Source organism: Myripristis murdjan, chromosome 2 (assembly GCF_902150065.1).
Source record: "Myripristis murdjan chromosome 2, fMyrMur1.1, whole genome shotgun sequence".
Lineage (NCBI taxonomy): Eukaryota > Metazoa > Chordata > Actinopteri > Holocentriformes > Holocentridae > Myripristis > Myripristis murdjan.
The window spans coordinates 1,725,605-1,743,307 of record NC_043981.1 but is presented as its reverse complement, the minus strand read 5'-3'; the positions used below and the strand labels follow the sequence as shown (position 1 = coordinate 1,743,307).

Genomic DNA, 17,703 nt, shown 5'->3' with positions numbered 1-17,703 from the left:
TTCATGTGTATCTTTGGTTTAAGGCTACAGTATCCCACCATGGTTTGAATGCTGTTCCTGAGGCTTTTCCACCCTGACAAGAACACAGCTCTGGAGGAAATAGTGGATTCTCTCCAATATAGGGGACATATTGTGACATGAAATCATGTCAAGTTTAAAGGAATTCGATACTGCAACAAAATACCAGCTCAGTCTCATTGTCAGCTTTCAGAGGCACATAGTGGTATTATCTGTTATCACTGCACTGAACTGCTATAGCTGGACTGAAAGCTGAGATATTAAACTGTACCTCAAAGTAACTGAAATGAAGTCAAATCTATAACGTAGCCAAGTCTGTTTGGAATCGCAGAGGCGTTTATATGCAAGATCTGCTAATCCAGGAAGCGGTCCAGTTTCCTCTGAATGTTATGAAAGGCGTCTCTGCCCAGGTAGTCGGCCTGGCCGGCCTCCCACAGCCTGCGATGCTCCAGCTGCTGCTCTGCCTCGGCTTCAGCAGCCAACTGCAGTGATGAAGGAGTGAAAAGCAGAACCAAATGAAAACTGTGCTCACAACAAATATCTTCGGTAATCCTCAAAGGGAATTCAACACAAGAAACATCATATTAAGAAACAAACAAAAAATATTATTAAAAAAAATATTATCAGTTCCGTGGTTTCTGAATGATGACAACTTTGTTAGCCACAGAGGCAGACAATCATAAGGTGGCTGTTTCAATAAAAACAAACATATTTGAAAATGTAGGGATTTTGTTTATAGTTTGTTAAATAATTAGTACCATTCTATGATTTGCAAAATGATTTATTGCAATGTAAAAAGTGGGGGAATTGCAGTGAATGGGCCAAACATTTAAAGCCACTGGTAGAGGTTAATGTATCGTTAACTTATAACTCTGAAAGGAACTATTTTTAACAATGACTACTTTTACTTTTAATACTTAATTTTACCAATAATACTTCTAAGAACAGTTTAAAAACATTTTTAATACTTTAAAGGGATGATTTTTACATTTTGGTACCACTACATTTACTTAAGGAAAAGATTTAATGACTATTTTTCACTGTTTTGACATACTGGTTCTGTGTTGGTGGCTGAGGTGGCACCACTGTCCTTCGACCCCTCTGCACCCACAGGTGGGCCCTGGTCCTCCGTCTCTTGAGGGTTTGCTGCTTCCTCCTCCAGCTGTGTGGTATCTGGATGTGAACACTGACACACATCACACAACATCTTGAGTCAGCAGCACATGTGACTGTGGCCACTCAGTCTGTTTCACATCATCACAATACTGAGTCCTTGATAACACTGCCAATGTATGAGCACTGGTGGGGACAAGGCGTCTGCTCAGGATAATCTCCCTGCTCTCTATAAACATAATGCATCACTTTGAAATGATAACAGCAGTGACAAAAATGTGACGAGAACTTGAACACAAACACTTGAGGCAGAGAAATGGCCCTGCACTCCTTTTCTTTCTTTTTTTTAAAGCACAATCCAGTGCAATCAAGTAGAAATAACCATACGTTAACCATCCCAGCTCCAGTCTACAAGCAGCAACAAGAGGCACTTAAGCTGCCTAATTTCCTGCCACAATCGCCATGATAAATTAAACACAAGGTTTGCTAATGAGCTCAGTAATTAAGCTAATTAATGCACCAAATAGCTAATACTTCTATGTCGGCGTACTTGACACAGCACATGGGTGCTGGTAATACGAACTCCATGGAGTCTCAATAAAACCAGTTGTTACCATTTGGCTGTTGTTGTTGTGTTTTGTTTGTTGGTTTGTTTGTTTTCTATTAATCCATCATTAATATACAATCCAATCATATTTTCTGCTCTATAGAGGGAGCCTGGGGCATCAGCATGAAGTTTAAATTTGAATCAAATTAATTTTAAGCTTAAATTACTGGAACTGATGAAGTATAAACAACAACAACAACTAAGAAACTTAAATTACATGTACAGGTGGGGTAGACACCTGCATACATAGCAGTTTATGGGCTTCTCTAAAAACCTAAGCAAAAGAATCATTGTATCATTGTATTGTAGCAATGATAATTGTAAACATTTAAAAATATGTCCTTTATATATAAAATATGTCAAATAAGCTGGTTAGGGCAACAAATTTTAGCATGTTTTTGTTTGCAATCATACTTTTGCAAAATAGCAAATTAAATTAGATGAACCAACACTACCAATCATGTTCTGATGAACTGATTAATAAAACATAAAAAGAGAAAAAAATATATTGTATTAAATAGCGTATTGTGTTCTTGAGTTATTGTGCTTACATGGATGTGTCTGCACACAGATAACACCATGATGGCCTAATGTCAGTTAGCCTATAGCACAGCCTATGGCACAGAGCAATATCACATCTCTGAGCTCACCGTGTCCTCGGGTTCAGACGGTGAACGGAGCGTCTCAGTTTGTGACGAGAAATGTGGCAGCAGCGAGTTGGAGATGTCCAAGTTTTCCCTGAACGGCCTCCTGGCTTCTCTCACCTCAATCTGCACAACAAGAGAGGATGTTAAGTGGCGGGACAACAACCAAAACTAGGGATGGACTACCGTGTGCCGTGTTTGGCTAAGAGTGTGCAGGTTTTCATGCCAGCAGAACTCTACAGCAGCTCATTTCACTGATTAACACACCTTCAACCAGAGAGGGGGAACTAATCAGTGAAATGAGCTGCTGTAGAGGCTGGCATCAAAACCTGCAGACTGGCCAAAAATTGTGCATGGGTGCCCATCCCAGCGCTACCCAACAAGGAGGACAGTGTAAAACCTCTGGACTGTGAACTCATGCTACACAGGCTGGGCCGTCCAGAGAAAATGAGGAGCATTTATATATGATTCACCAGCAGACAAAAAATGTTTACTTGCAGGGTTATGATGTGTCAGATTAGAAAAAAGTAAATGGAAATTGAAGCTTCTAATATAATTTGCTCAAGGTATGAGATGGAAAGACATTTTTGCTCTCGTTGTTGTTTTGGGTTAAACAAATTAAGCAATAAAGTTTTTGCTCAATAACAAATGACAAAGTCCATCACAACGTGCCAGAAATATTATATGCTGCTTCTCCTATAAGACCCCATTCCTCATTATGTAACACAGAGTCAGTGCACTCTAATACTGACACTCTAAATGAGCAAATATGTCATAATTTGCTTGTTCAAATGTAAAAATGACCATAACGCAGCAGAGGGACAAAGCATGGTAAACACAGGTTATCAGTGAGCTTACGTTCCCTGATGTGGATGCTCGTACTTCCTGTGATGGTTTCTCATGGGCTTGGCTGGGCTGTTTGTTTGGCAGGACAGGGGCTTCATGGCAGAGGTACTCCTTCCACCACTGAGTGACAAAGTGTCCCATACAAGTGTCTGATTGGCCCTCCTCCGCCTGGACGCTGGAGCCGAAGCACCATGGTTTAACTGCTCCTTGGAAATGGACAATCTTCGCTGTGTGGCCGTAGCTGTGCAAAAACAAAATTCAACAGTCCATGTATACAGTCGATAAAAACATCTTTCACTTGGTACAGGATGACACCAGCACAGCACAGGTGTTTGTCCAAAAAGAAAGTTGAGATGACCCCACCAGTCTCCACAACTCCACACCAATGTCTTTTTGCTATTAGTTCAAAAAACTGACATGTTTTGTAATATTACATTTATTTCTTTTCAAAAATGTTTAAAAATTACTATTTTGGCCTGATGAAACCACACTCAGATTTTGTTACTGTCGTTGTAACACAATGTGGCCAGTGTCGGGTTCAAACCCTTTGGAAAACATATGGCAGCAGTGGACGTTTACAAAATACATAGCAGGTGATTGGATCAACTATCTGTCAATCATTCTTTTTTTAAGGAGAATCCACATTGATGTCATGTTGTTTCTGTTATTCAGTTCACTGAACTGTAGCTTCTCATATCAACATCAGAGCCACACCCGTCATCACTCAAAGGCCAATGATTGGTCCGAGCATTTTTTTGGTTTCCAGTCAAACATTTAGGCTGGAGAGGGGCCAGACTGGTTTCATGAGTCAAAACAAAATGAACTTGTGAAATCAGCTGACGGTGCCAGGTCGTACAAAGTTGACTCAAGCATAGACTCTCACCAAAACTGTGAACAAAAAAAAACAAAACAAAAAATAACTAACCTTAAAAATAACCTTTAAAAGACCTGTAAAAAAAATAAATAAATAAATAAAATAAAAAAGTCTGTGCACTTACTACAAAGTAACTTTCCAAACCAATCTTGCATCACCATATGCCATTGAACAGAAAAGAAATGTGTGTGCAGTAAGTGAGAGAGGTTTCAGAGACTTAATAAAATGCCATAATATCAGATAGTGAAGACGCTGTGTTTTCATTTTGATGTCATACTTTAGCCACAAACACACATTACTGTGCATCAAATGTTTATTAGATATGGTATACCAGATAATTTGTTTCAATACTCTCTAAATGTACCTTCATTTACCAATTGTAAAACAAAGTTGAAAGCTCTTTTAGTTAAAGACCATAATATAAATGGTATGGGCTTGGTACAAACTGATTTCAGATGCATTTCCTCCTGTGTGCAGAGGCACGTAGCCACGGGCAGTGCAGGAGCACTCACTGTTGGAAAGCAGGGAGGTAGGTGTAGACTGTGTTGGCACTGAGGTTGTAGACAAAGGGCAGGTGTTTACTGATGTCCTTCACTGCCCAGTTATTAAAGAACGAGTTCAAGAGTCCCTGGTCTCCCCCTGTAAACAAGGACACAGGAAAGGGATCAGCGAGACATAAATGCTTCGATAAAATGTTAAAAAATCGTCAGGAATGCATTTTAAAGGACCGTACCACTGGGCGTCCATTTTGAGGAAAGGTCCAGTTTCCATGGGAGGCCAAGCAGCAAACACTTCATTTGTAATTGAGCAGAAATGCTTTCAGGAAATGTTTTCTGAGTAATTGAAAAATGTGCAGAGCCTGTCAAGCTTCGTTTGTATGAATGAATCATTTAATTCAGTGGTGGGGTGGAGGGGACCCACATAAAGTTTATGCCCCTGAGCCCCTTGGTCCTATGGTCCGGCTGTGCCAGTATCCCATTGCAAGACACTGGGAGACTCTCGAAACTCCAATAAACAGGACATATTTGTTGCGAAGCAGGGTATGGACCTCAAGGATTTTTAGGTGAGAGATATTAACAGCTGAGTCACTGGTATGGATCAACAGCCTTGTCAACACCTGCACACAACTTATGGTATTTTCTGCAATGGGATACCAAAAGTAAATATATAATAAAAAATCTTGCCTGTTTAAAGGTGCACTATGCAAAACTGATGAGGGTTGACTGAAGTGAGGACCCTTTATACTCAACTGACAGAAAACTGTATTATTTTTTAATTTAGAACATAGAGGTGCTTCTACTATAGATCAAGCCATGGGTTATGATGGTTTTTTGCCTGATGTTTTTCTGTTGAATGAATGAATATTTTATTTAAGTGTCATGAACTCAAGGTGCCCAAACCGCATGGGCTTATAAGACACTAAACATGACAAACAGCATTGCGTAGTGTGTAAACAGATAAACAAAACAACAACAGATAAACAAAAATAAAGAAAAACATACATACACTTATACCTGCACATATGGACTACATACTGTATATATTACCAAATTCAAATCAAATGTACAGCACTTTTTTTCTCTTTTCCCACGCTTTACAAATAAAGTTAGCTGTATGAAAAACTCCTATTCTGAAACGTAATTCAAGTTTTTCATAATCATCCAGGTAAAAGAAACCGTTGAATAACAAACTAATTTTTTCAAAAAATACATGTCTAAGCTCATCATACAGAGGACAAAGGAACATAAAATGAATCTCATTTTCAATCTGTCCTAAATCACAGAGCAGGCAAAGCCATGAGACTTTTATATTTCTATCTTTATGTGTATGTGTATATGTAAATATTTCTATATTGAAGTGTATGTCCTTCATGTGTTCTGTGATATCAAGGTCATGTGACAGGGTCATGTGACCCCCAAGATGCTGTATGTAAAGGGTCCTCACCTCAGTTGACCAATTTTGCATAGCACAAAGCCCAGATATTATGGCCAAGGTATACGGCCAAGATATTCATATATTTTTAAGTGTTATTCCCTCTATATGATGTCAGTATAAATGCTTTTCTTGAACAAATTAATCCATTGTACTCACTTTTAAAGAAAGTAAGACAGAGAGACAGAGTAACAGACAGAGACACATAACAGACAGAGTTGTGGAGCTACAAAGACTAGCCCAGAATATTATGCTATGAACAAACACTGCCTTTTCTTTTGATTCTGCATTAGTGTATTCCATTGACCGGTCCAGTGTTGAGCATACACACACTTCTACACTTGTTATCCTGAGCAGAAGCCTTTTAAGTGCCGCTGTAGTGATACTCATGGCTCACCATCAAAGCTGCCGTGCTTCTGGGCGTGCTCCAGCAGCCTGGCGTGCGTGTCCAAGGAGGGTCGGAAGACAAACACCCCGGAGTTGAAGCAGTCTGGCCAGCCAGGGTCCGGGGCCGCAGACAGCTCCTCTCTCTCAAACAGTTCGTCCACGTTGCACAGCACCTGAGAGGGAAAAAGGTTGAGAAGCAGTCAGGTGGGTTAATGTAGAAGTTATACTGACGTCTGTGAGTGTGCACAATGTGTGTGTGTCTGTGCCGCTGCATGCAATTCAGTGTGTCATGTGCAGTTTAGTGGATATAGGTTCATAAAGGCAGATGTCAACATTCAGATTCCGATCATTTTTATGGCAAAAGAAAAAAAAAAAAAAAATCCCCAAGTGTTTTCCAAAGTTTTTTTGTTCTTGTCAGGATAGAAAACCCCCTGAAAGACCACCTAGACTGTGCACACTAAAATTCTCTTAGAGTCAGTTCAGTCTTCCCATGGACAACTACTGTAGTACTGAATTGATCAGTACAATAAATATATAGCAAACTGCATCATATCCATCATATCAGAGGTGCCATCCACATAGCGAAGCCATAATGGATTTTTAATAGTGACCACTTCTGCTAAACCATTAAAATGATCAAACCAGTGATTTTGAACGTTTGGCCCATTTACTACAATTTACCCATATTTTAAATTGCAACAAACCATTTTGCAAATCATGCATGGGTTATTAATATTTCTGAAAGTTCATTTTCATATGAAAGTGGAACAAATGGAAACCAGTGGCTGGATAAAAAATATAAAAAATGGGAGCTCTAAAATATGACTGCTTGCTTTGGGAAAAGATTAGAATGATTATATGAAATATATAGTTTTTGCAGGTATTACGCTCAACATGCATAACTAGTAGTATGGTCCTTTAAATCAATGTAACCTTAATAAATAATGTTGAAATGTGCAATTATTAGTGAATTTTATTTTTAAAAATATTTACTCTATGCCTTTAGCGTTATTTGGCTCACATTCGCTTTTTTGCCCAAATGGTCCCTAACGTCATCCAGATTCAACCCCACTGACAGTTAAACATGACCTCAAGAGCCCCTGTTCATCTCTGTTTACTCAGCAGAGGCCTTCAAACATGAGAAGAAGCCGCTTTGTTGTCACAGAGCAAAAAAAAAAAAAAAAACAAAGAGCAACATATTACACTACAGCCTCTAAGGTCATGATGGGTTATTGATTTCAATAGGAGCATGTTTGACGTCCATGACCACCCCAACAAAGACATTGCACCACAGTTCATAGCATGAATGAATGGACATTTAAAGAAGCAAACAGCATTGATTTTCTGGTAGAGTGTAACCTACAGTCAAACCTCCCACGTGCTGTGCATTGATGTGCGCTATATCTGGTTTGGCATGTTATGCATTGCTGTTTTTATACGGAGCTCCAGCATATTCAAGTCATTCTGTTAAAGAGTAGGCGTAACTACTGCAGAGTGCTCTGTGAATGAATGAATGAATGAATGAACTCAATAATATTTGGAGTGTCTTGCACCTCTCACTGAAAGGTTTAATTATACAAACTTTTCTTGGAGACAGACTTGATCTCATAAGTTCCCAATGTAAGTTCCTTCAAAATAAAACTCTGATATTTCGGGGTGCTCTGGTGGCTCACCATGCACAGCACACACCACATCACACCTAGGCTATAGTACAGTGGCCTGGGCTCAAATCCAGTCCAGACCCTTTGCTGCATGTCAACCCCACTCTTCCTGTCTCTCCCTCCTGTAACTGTCTCATAAGGCAAAAATGGCTAAGAAAATTAATAATAATAATAATAAAAATCTGACATTTTCATGTTTGTTTGTATATGAAAAAAGAAAACGTTTTGCACATTTTTATACTATTTTCAGATTTTTTTCAAATACAGTGTGTTTCTATGGTAAATAGACAGTATTGTCATAGGTAAATACTTAAAAAGTGGGTTTTTATATACGCCATCTACATATTTAATGTCAACCCATTCTCACTCTCAGGCCGTTGAATAGCATAGCTTGATCACGGACCTCTGTATCTGATACCAATGCCACAGGCACCCATTAGATGCCATGTGACGTGGTTGATAGTGACATAGTAGCAAGAGCAACAAAGTCCATGAGGGTAGGTGGACAGGGATGAATGTGTGACCACCCCATGGATTTTCCACACAGAGAAAATGTGCTGCTTATGACATTCAATATCTGGGTGACAGTTTTCTTGTCAATGTTATGTCTGACTTTTGAGGTTTTCAGACAGCGAGGTCATTTGGTCAGTTAGACCAGACTTCACTACATTAGCACTCGTTTGTGTCAGATTTAGCTTTTTTAATATCACTAATACCACCAATTTGATTTAGTTTTAATATTATTCATTGGACCAAAGTGCGTTATAGCTTTAGCCACATTTTACCCATTTCATTTTTGGTTGTAACAATAAAAATCTAAGTGGTTTTAGTCGGTGACAACAAAAGTTTTAGTCTAATTCTGATATATAATTTTTCTTTTTTTCTGAAATTTCCTCATTAAATTGTATGGTTAGTGTTAGGGTTAGTGACCTTCAAATAGAATTATGCTCATGTTATGCTGCACTTCATTTCAGTCAGTTTAGTTTGCAAGTAAAGTTCGCCTATGTATCTGTTCCCTTCCATCGTGAAGTCAGGAACTGTGTTTTTCATTTGTTTGTGGTATTTTCATCTCTCTGTCGTGATTATTTGTTAGTTTTAGTCTTGCGTTCGCACTGTCATTGACGAATACTTTTAATCAAAGTTTTAGTCAACAAAATGAACAACGGTTAAAATAGCTTATTTCTGAATGATGTGATGATCAAGTACATTAACTGTGCTGTATCTAAGGCAGACTCACAAGTGTGTCAGCATCCAGGAAGACACACTTGCTGTACTGGATGAGGGTCCAGCAGTGGATCTTGGTGAAGGTGGTTCCGAGCTCAGGACGTCGCAGCCAGGACAGGCGAACCTGATCCCTGCTGTCCATTACATCTACCAGGACAACCTCATCAAACATCCTCTCAAGGGCAAGTCTACAGAGAGCAGAGGAGGAGAGTTAGACTGAAGGCTGACACTGTACATGTACAGATATTTTTAAATCAAGTCCATGTATTTAGTTTTTCCTCCAGAATCGTACTCTTGTCAGGATTAAAAAAGCCTCTCAGGCAGCACTGGGACACCTAAACTCTCACTGAACCCTTGGATAATAATAATAATTACAGACATATGCGTGCACATGCTTGTGGAATCTGATCCAAATCGGTTTAAAATCTTCCCACAGACACAACTGTGATCAATTCTGCAATAAATCTGTCATCAGTCAAACTGCACTGTATAACTGGGGCTTTTACATCTGAAATCCCACATGCAAAAAGAGCCATTTTCACACTTTGAATACTTGGAAATAAATCCAAGCATTTGATGTCAGACTATTTGTAAATAAGAGGTACTAAGCAGACAAGAGGTCTGAACATTTTCCAGACATTAATTTTCGCAATGATAGTTGCTCACTGCCATAAAATCATGCCTAGTGCAGGTTTAAATCAGTCAAAATGAAATGAAAGCAGTGGAAATTCATCAAATGCACCACAGGGAGATTTAATTTTGCCTTTACAAATATGGAGTTTTCTTGTAGCCAAACTAACTTCTGTTTTGCATGATTGTGCAAATAAATTACAAAACCTAAACTAAGTCCACCCCACACAACAGCCGAGCTTTTCACCATCAGCGTAAGAGACAACATGATTTTTGTAAATTTGCCTTTTGCTGCCACAGAGCATCAGATCAAGCATCTTATTTGCTCCTCTCTGCTTCAATGGAGGCAGCTAGAGAACAAAAGCTGTGACAAATTATTTAATGGAGCAAAAAGGATCTTTTTGCTGGAGGTGATGATGCAGTCCTGAACAAATGCAAAATATACATCCTTTTCAGACAGCGTTCTTAGAACAGAAAGCAGAGGAAAATCCGACATTTTCCCTGTCCTCGTTTCTGCAAGAGGTTACTTTAGGTTAAGGGTTTGGGTTTGCAGTTAGGGGTAGGTTAGGGTGTTATGGTTCTGTGGATTTTGGACTCGTGTTCTTTTGATTCATGTGTCTTGGTCACTTTATAATCTCAGAATTTTCCACTGCTGTCACATATTTGCAACAATTTTTCAAAAAAATTCCAAGTTTCTCCTTGTAAATTTGTGACTTTATAATCTCAGAATTTTCCCAAGTTTTTTTCCCCAGAATACTATCCCCCCTTCCCCGCTCCTTTATTCCCCCTACAGTGGCACTAACATGTTGCTGCAAGTTTATTATTGCTATGGTTTTTAGTTTGATATTTTTCCCTCTAAGTCCTATCTCTAATTTCCTTAGTGTTTTCTTGTATCTTAGTCCGTCTTTACTTTGTCCCATGTGTTTTTGCATAATCTTGTCAGATTGTTCATCCTCACACCTGCCCTGCATTGTTTCATGAGCCCTGCCCTTGTGTTGCGTGTCCTCGTGTCACCTCTGTTCCCTCAGGCCTGTGTCCCTCCCTCTCTCCAGGTGTGTCTAGTTTGACAATCAGTTCAGTTTGTTCCTTCCTCAGTTCCCGAGTGTCCTCTTCCTGACTTGAGTTTACATGAAATATTTGACACTTCAAGCCTGCTTGCTCACCATGTCCTGCACTCAGGTCCACCAGCCATGCTTATACAGTACATATCACATTAATTATAGATTTGTCTGGGTGTCTTACTTGTCAAATAATCTCAAACTGGTGACATGACATAATGTTAAAATGATCAGTCAGAGATTTTTTCATTGTGGAGATGTCTAGTGAATGAACCCTTTGGAACCTGACCAAATCTTTTTTTTTTTCCCATAAACATAATCTCATTTGTTGAAGATTGCTACATTTTCTACAACATGTAATACAACTATGAGGTGCTGTTTTGAACCAGCCGGGACTACTTTCCATAGGAGGTGGAGCTGGTGGGTTATTGGAGACCGTTTACAGCTAAAACTCTGTGCACAGCAGATGAATATGTAATTGCTTGTTTCAAAAATAAAGCTACATTGAGTTAACAATAAGCTTTTCATTATCTCGTCTTATGCTGTCATGCTAGGGCTGCATGCATTTAAATGAGATCCTCAACGGAGGCCAGATTATTTTTTGTTAACGTCGATATGACTCAAGTCAACACATGTAGATTTTAGACTGCCCTCTGGTTTATTATTTAAAATCAATCGTTTTTGTAGTAGAACAATCAATGAGAAACTGCATGTTGGCTCATGAAAATAACACATAAGGTAGAATTACATCAAGCAGAAGAGACAAAATGCAACAAATTAAGTCTTAAAATTTTACTGTTTTCCATCTTTCTTGAAAAATTCTGCATTCCATGTCAGCCTTTTGCTTTTTTGACAGCAGGTTTGCTAAACTAATATAATGCAGCAACAGTGACCTCTGACATCTCCGATCGAGTCCATGTTGTATCTTCCACTAAATGTTTTAATTCAAAAAGATCTTTTTACCAGGGATAATGCTAATGGCAAGTGGCTTGTGGCCAGTGGGACAATCGATCAAAACTTTTGTGTATTCCTACAAGGTGGAATTAATATACTCAGGAAATATGCGCAAAATAATAGTCATATTTTTTTATATACTTTTTGGGGCATTTCTACTTCATTATGCAGTCACAGCGGAGAGAGACAGGACAACATGCAGCAAAGGGTCCAGGGCAGATTCAAACCCAGGCCACTGCAGCTTAGTCTTAGTAATCTGCTACTTAGTGAGGCGCCAGGGCACGTCAGTAGTTATGGGTTCTTAATGGAACCAACTTGTTTCATGTGAAATGTATCATGCTTTGTGTGCGGTGCATTATTTGTTACAGCACTTCCCACCGTGGTTCCTGTGAGACGTTTGGCGTAACCATGACAACGATGCGGCGAGTTGTCCCATGCCGCCGTAAACTCTGGGCCACCACAGTCGCTCCCATGCAGTAGGCATCTGTGGTGACGAGGGTAACGAAGGCCTCGCCAGCTGGAGACAGACAAGAAAGAGGTACCAGGATCAGAGCAGTATGCTGGATCTGTTATGGACTTGTTATTAAAAATCAGACATTAACATTGTCCACCTCAGATGTGATGGATATGATGCAATTTGTTTGATTGAATCTTTAAAGGACCATACGAGTGATTTTGAATGTTTGGCCTATTTACAGTTTACCCACATTTTACATTGCAACAAACCGTTTTCCAAATTATGCAGGGGCACTCAAGATTTCACAACATGTAATGAAATCCCACCATTTTCAAATCTGAATTTTTGGTTGAAACACCTTATAATGACTTATGACATTCTGCTTCTGTGGCTAAGCAAGTGATTGCCATTCATAAACCACACAACTGATAACTGGCTGTGGAGAGCAAACATTTCCCCAGGGACTATGTTCTGGTGGAGGGAGCGTTTCACTCACCAACACCAGAATTTCATTTGCACAGACAAGCAGAATCTACAGCATCTCATTTATTGTGGATGTGATGCTCTTCTCTGTTGCAGCTCCACTTTGTGATTCAGGTCGTTAAGACAACAGAATTTCTACAAAGAGATCTTGCCTAAGGCAGCTGTAATCTGAATTTATTCTAATAAGAAATTTTGATTCTGATCATAAGTCCCAAAAATTCCATACATAACATATTCCCCTGGGTTTCGATAGATCGCTTTATTTTCCCATAAAGCTATGAATGAGTTTTGATTTTTTTTTTTTTTTTTTGACCCTGAGAAGAACAAAGAATCTGTGGGAATGCTTGTATTCAAATGTAATTGGCATAAAGATATTGAATTCCGGCCCAAAATATCAGCAGTTTTGGCAGTTTGAATGCAAAAAGATATCAGCAGTGTATCAACTTTTTTTTTCCCACATCAGTGGAATCCTGAGGCTTATTCTTTTGTATGTCTCTTAAAAATGCCTCCAAGTACAACTTTCTCCCAAATTAAATATTGGCTCCCTCCTAAGGATCTAGGTTAATTCTACATGGGATTCACACAAAGCCTATGAATACTTCCTTTATATGCACTCATTTCCATGACGGTTTTACCATAAGGATAAAAATTTTCTCCACAGCGCACTAAGCGTGTTGTTGCAAAAGATGGTATTTTCCTGGCTTGCTGTTAGAAGCACTGGCATCTAACCTTTTGTCTCCAGCTATCTTTGAGCCCCTGGGGATGGTGGTAGTGTTAAATTTCAATTGGCACACTATTTCAGCCGGCTCCGACACTGTGGCCTGGCAGGCATGGCACATGGCTGAGTCTATTCTGATTCCGTGTTGAAGTGGGCTGCTGTGTTCTATATGATTTAACACCTCTGTAGTGTAGACCAAAGGGAATTACAATTCCACTCCCAAGGTTCAGCGCAGAATTTGTGGTGCAATTTGAGGACACTCGACTCCGGTCTCGTTTTTCATTTATCTAAGTTGCTCAACCATCCTCGCAAAAGGTCAACCAGCAAGCTTGAGCAGCAAGCTTCCTCCTTGATAGTGCTCTGACCTTGCAAATTTAATCTTTGGAGTGATGATATTTAAAGATCCACAGAGAGAATGTCACCCCACCCCCCCATAATGAATGGCAACTTACCTGCCATTGTTGATGTCTGAGATAGCTTTGTTAATCCAGCAACTTTCTTTTCCTTCTCCTCTAAAAGGAGCAAAAGATTTGGTTAAAAATATATATATATAATATTCTCCAGCAGGCCTCTTGCCAAAGGTCTTGTAGCAACACGATAGTTCAGTTGTCGAAACGATCACAGAGTCACACAGTCAAACGTGAGCAACCGGCTGAAATAAATCCATCTCATAGACCCATGTTGTACCGGATTGGACTTGAAGTGTGCTAAACATCTAAAGCATGAATTTGTATCCGAGGCTGCAATCTGAAATCACATCCCATCCCAGTTTTATGGGATAAGGAAGAGAGTGGATGAGTGGCCGGCTGTCAAGACGGTGTGGTCATGTGGCTGTTCAGCTGGTCATTCAACTACATAAAAGGGAGCTTTGCCAAATGTTGTGCAACAGGCAGGACCTTCACAACCTGCCCTCGCATTTCAGCTGCCGACAGCACACTCATGCTCAGGTCTTCCTTTTCTACAAATCACAAGTGCTACAAATACATGTGTTGATTTTGACAGCCAATTTTAATTTAGTTTTAGTCTTTTGATTAAACTGCATTTTAGTCATTTAAATTTTTCTTGTAATAGTTCTTACTAGCAGGGATTTTATCCATGTGTATCTGTTGAAAAGCTGTGCATTCCAGTTAGCCAGCATCTTCTCTGCTATTTTTAATTAATGCTACTCTTCCAATGTTCGGCCTGATTTGTGGAAGGAATCCTGTATCATACCAGTACCTAAAAAGAAAGCAGTTGAGTTTATGAATGACCTGAGACCAGTGGTCCTAACTTCAAAAGTGTGCGAGAGAATAGTTTTAAATAATCTTAAGCCACATGTGGAGAAATACCTCGACCCCTGCCAGTTTGCATATCAGAAAGCAAGGGGGGGCAGAGGATGCTATTGTTTTTAAACTGGACAGCATTTATGTGCACCTGGACACCAGTGGGCGCTGTGTGAGAATTTTATATTATGATTTTAGTTCAGCATTTAATACAATTCAACCGCACATTATGGTTCAAAAGTTCCTAAATATGAAGGTGCCAGGGCGGTTCATTTATTTTATTTTAAATTTCTTAGAAAATAGGACCCAATTTGTCAAGTTGAATTCAAGTATTAAGTCAGAGAAAATCATTACAAATACAGGTTCTCCCCAAGGTACAGCTCTATCACCATTCCTATTCACCATTTACACAGCGGATTACCGCTCACAGCATGCATGTTGCCAAGTGGTGAAATTTGTGGATGATACCACATTCCTAGGTCTAATTGAAGATGACAATGATAGTCACGACAGAAATGAGATAAAAGCTTTTGTTGCTTATTGTGAAAGTCATTTCCTGGAGCTCAGTGTCAAGAAAACAAAAGAACTAGTGATTGATTTTAGGAGAGACAAGAGGGCAGCTGATGCTGTGGAAATTAAAGGCACAGCCGTAGAAAGAGTGAATACATACAAATACCTGGGCGTTGTTTTTAATGATAAGTTGACATGGTCTGACCATATCACATCACTGCTGGACAAACTGAGTCCACGACTTTACTGTATGAGGAAGTTACAGTCTTGTCATGTAAATTCTGATGTACTGGAAATGTTTTTTATGTCTGTTATATGCAGCGTGTGGAACTACTGTGTTGTGGGCCGGGGTGGGAATGTGGGGGTCACTGATAAGAGAAGGATTGATAAACTGAACAAAAGGGCAGGCAGAATGGCTGGGCAGACAACTACTTGTCTGCTTAGAAAAACTGACATCTAAGATTATGCAGGACTCTTGTCACCCTCTTCATACTTGTTTGAGCAGCAGGGTTATGGAGCATAGTGGCCAGTTAAGGCCACCGGTGACACGCACTAAGCAGTATGCTCTCTCTCTTTTATACCTCAAGCGGTTAGGCAGCACAACAAGCACTTTAAAGGTACTTTTGGAGAACTATTTTTTTAGCTATATGGGAGTACTTAATGTTAATTTATTATGTTTTTTTTAGTGTGAATTTGATGTTAATGTATGATCTTGGCCTGTAACTATAGGCATGCATGTGTTATTTAACTCTTAATTGAGGTCTTTTGGGGGCATGACGGTGGGTACAAGCACTGTAATTTCCATTTTTATGGATTAAACAAACTTGACTTGACTTGTTCAACAAGATATACAAAGGCCACTAAAGAGATAGAGGCCACTGATATCAAGACAAGGAAGCTCCTCACAATGCATGGAGGGTTTCACCCCAAGTCCAGCACATTGAGGCTGTACACTAAGCAGAAGGAGGAAGGCCGAGGACTGATGAGTGTCAAAGCCACCATCCAGGAAACAACAAAGATCCAGGAATACATCAGGAAGATGGCCCCCAGTAATGACCTGATAAGTGAATCCTCAGGAAGTAGACGCCCAATGAATAGGAGGAGGAAAAGGAAGAGGCACTAACATGGAAGGAAAAGCCTGTCAGATAGCAGAAGTGGCTGATATCAGGAAAACATACCATTGGCTAGAAAAGGCTGGACTGAAAGACAGCACAGAGGCACTGATCATGGCAGCATAACAACAGGCCCTAAGCACAAGATCCACAGAGGCCGGGGTACCACACCAGGCAGGACCCCAGGTGCAGGCTGTGCAGAGGGGCCCCTGAGACAGTACAGCACATCACAGCAGGGTGTGAGATGCTGGCAGGTACAGCAAACATGGAGTGCCATAACCGAGTGGCTGGCATAGTGTACAGGAACATCTGCACCGAATTGGGGCTGGAAGTCCCAGGGTCAAAATGGAAATGGAAGACACCTCCAAAGGTGGTTGAGAACGACAGAGCCAAGATCCTGTGGGACTTCCAGATCCAGTCTGATAAGCTGGTGGTGGCTAATCAACCAGACATCATGGTGGTCGACAAACAGCAGAAGAAGGCAGTAGTGATAGATGTAGCAATCCCAAGCAACAGCAACATCAGGAAGAAGGAACACGAGAAGCTGGGAACAATACCAAGGGCTGGGGGAGTTAGAGAAGATGTGGGGAGTGAAGGCAACAGTGGTGCTGCTGGTAAACAGAGCTCTTGGGGCTGTGAATCCAGTGGAACAGCTAAGACGCTGTGCAGAACCCTGGCCTGAGGGTTCAGCACAGAGAGCTTGAAAAAGAGCTTGAGACCCAAGACCACCCAGTGGGGCGAGTAGGGAAGGGTTGGGGTGGGAAGGACGTTGTTACAAAAATGGAAGGGTATTGGAAAGGTATTGATTTCCATTTGAGTTGTATTTGTATATATTATTTATTTGTTGCTGACCTTTTTATGCATTGATCTACATCGCCCATCATAGCGTCTTACATTTTGTCTAGCTTTTGTTTTTATACCTTCAACAATAAAGTAAGGTTTGCCTATATTTCTGTTGCCCTCCAATCTGGGCTCAAGACTTGTGTTTTCATTTGTTTATTTTTTTATTTCTGTTTGTTGATGAACATATTGTGTTGTAGTTTTTTCAGCAAAGATTCATTTTGTGTGGTTTTTCTTGTTTTTATCCTTGAAAAAGCTTTGCTGATAAAAAATTTGGCATAGTTTTAGTCAACCAGATTAACACCACTCCTCAGTAGTATCTTCCATAATACCCAATCGTAGTATCTTGAAATAAAAACACAAAAAGTCCATA

At 39.9% G+C, this 17,703-nt stretch overlaps 1 protein-coding gene across 1 annotated transcript; it reads right to left on the bottom strand.

Moving 5' to 3' along the window:
* Positions 1 to 371: 371 nt before the first annotated feature.
* On the bottom strand, positions 372 to 14,547 carry gyg2 (glycogenin 2). The gene is made up of 9 exons (XM_030075189.1): positions 14,503 to 14,547; positions 12,327 to 12,514; positions 9,320 to 9,494; positions 6,432 to 6,594; positions 4,615 to 4,741; positions 3,241 to 3,469; positions 2,389 to 2,508; positions 1,073 to 1,204; positions 372 to 500 (listed from the first exon to the last, which is right to left on the bottom strand). The coding sequence occupies exons 1-9, from the start codon at positions 14,545 to 14,547 to the stop codon at positions 372 to 374; spliced, it is 1,308 nt and encodes a 435-aa protein (XP_029931049.1).
* Between the last annotated feature and the right edge of the window lie 3,156 nt (positions 14,548 to 17,703).

Coding starts and splice junctions, on each gene's coding strand:
- gyg2 (XM_030075189.1), bottom strand. CDS start 14,547: ATGAGTGTGCTGTCGGCAGCTGAAATGCGAGGGCAGGTTGTGAAG. Junction 4,742..6,431: donor GAAGCACGGCAGCTTTGATG/GTGAGCCATGAG, acceptor CCTTGTTTACAG/GGGGAGACCAGGGACTCTTG. Junction 501..1,072: donor CAGCCACCAACACAGAACCA/GTATGTCAAAAC, acceptor TCATCACTGCAG/TTGGCTGCTGAAGCCGAGGC.